The 940-nt window shown below is 59.8% G+C and overlaps 1 protein-coding gene across 1 annotated transcript in view; it reads right to left on the bottom strand.

Annotated features, from left to right (window-relative positions):
* Positions 1–49: 49 nt before the first annotated feature.
* The window catches only part of LOC102259058 (acyl-coenzyme A synthetase ACSM1, mitochondrial-like), a gene marked incomplete at both ends in the record, with an annotated part of 2,631 nt that continues 1,740 nt past the window's right edge, over positions 50–940 (bottom strand). Inside the window, 2 exons of the mRNA XM_014532973.1 lie at positions 50–199; positions 665–745. Of these exons, the coding sequence (XP_014388459.1) occupies positions 50–199; positions 665–745 (231 nt within the window). The remainder of the gene's footprint in view (positions 200–664; positions 746–940) is intronic.

The following is a 940-nucleotide window of genomic DNA, read 5'->3' as shown; positions in this document are numbered from 1 at the left end:
GAGATGGGAGGAGTCTCAGGATGCAGAGTTGAGTCCCCTCCCTTCTCGCTGCAGGGGTGCTCGGGCCAGGGAGTGGTGGTGGTGGGGGTGCCCTCACCTCATACAACATGAACAGGCCGATGGGCTTGGTGGGCTTGATCCTGATGCCAAGGTTGCCCTCAGTGTTGGGCGGCAGGATGTTGCCCTCGTCGTCAATGATCTGGAGCAAGAGGTCTGTGAGTCCCCCTGCAGGGCTCCCAGCATCCTGCCCCACCCAAGCTCTGCCTGGCTTATGCGTGTGACACCAGTGGGGACCATGGGGAGGTCCCTGGCAGAAAACAGGACGAAGCTGTCAAGTCTTTGAAATCAGCAAGTCATGGGTGTGTTTGTTTCCTGGTACGTGGACGTCGCATGTGTCTTCAAGCTACAAAACAGGGTCAGGACAAGCTAAAAGCCCCGGCGGGTGGACAGAGCTGCTGGCGCTCCCCAGGTCCCATGTGCCACGGCTGTGTGTGCAGCCTTGGCTGGGAGTACTGAAACCTCCCAGGAAATCAGAGGGAACTAGGAGAAGAGGAAGAAAGACAACTCGGGCAGGGAACACGGCTGCTTCTGCCACCTGGTGTCACACGGGGTCCGATTCCAGCTGAGCCGTCATTGCTCCCTGGCCCCGCCTTTAGCACCAAACCTGGACATCGAAGGGTGGGATGGCTTTCCCCATGGAACCGGGCTTGACCTGTGATCCCCGGGGAGTGGCGCAAGTCAATCCCTGTGCACAAAAGGAAGAGAATACCAGTGGTCAAACGGTCCAGGCAGATCACAGAGCAGCAAGAACCATACACAGCACCCCTGCTCCCGGGGTCCTGGGACGCTGCTCATAGAGCCTGTGGGGAGCTGGGAGCTCTGCATCCTGGGCCACAGGGTCCCGTGGGGGAGGCCAAGAAAGGAGCCAAGGGCTGAGCTC

Source organism: Myotis brandtii, unplaced genomic scaffold, assembly GCF_000412655.1.
Source record: "Myotis brandtii unplaced genomic scaffold, ASM41265v1 scaffold12079, whole genome shotgun sequence".
NCBI lineage: Eukaryota > Metazoa > Chordata > Mammalia > Chiroptera > Vespertilionidae > Myotis > Myotis brandtii.
This window is presented reverse-complemented; position numbering and strand designations above follow the sequence as displayed.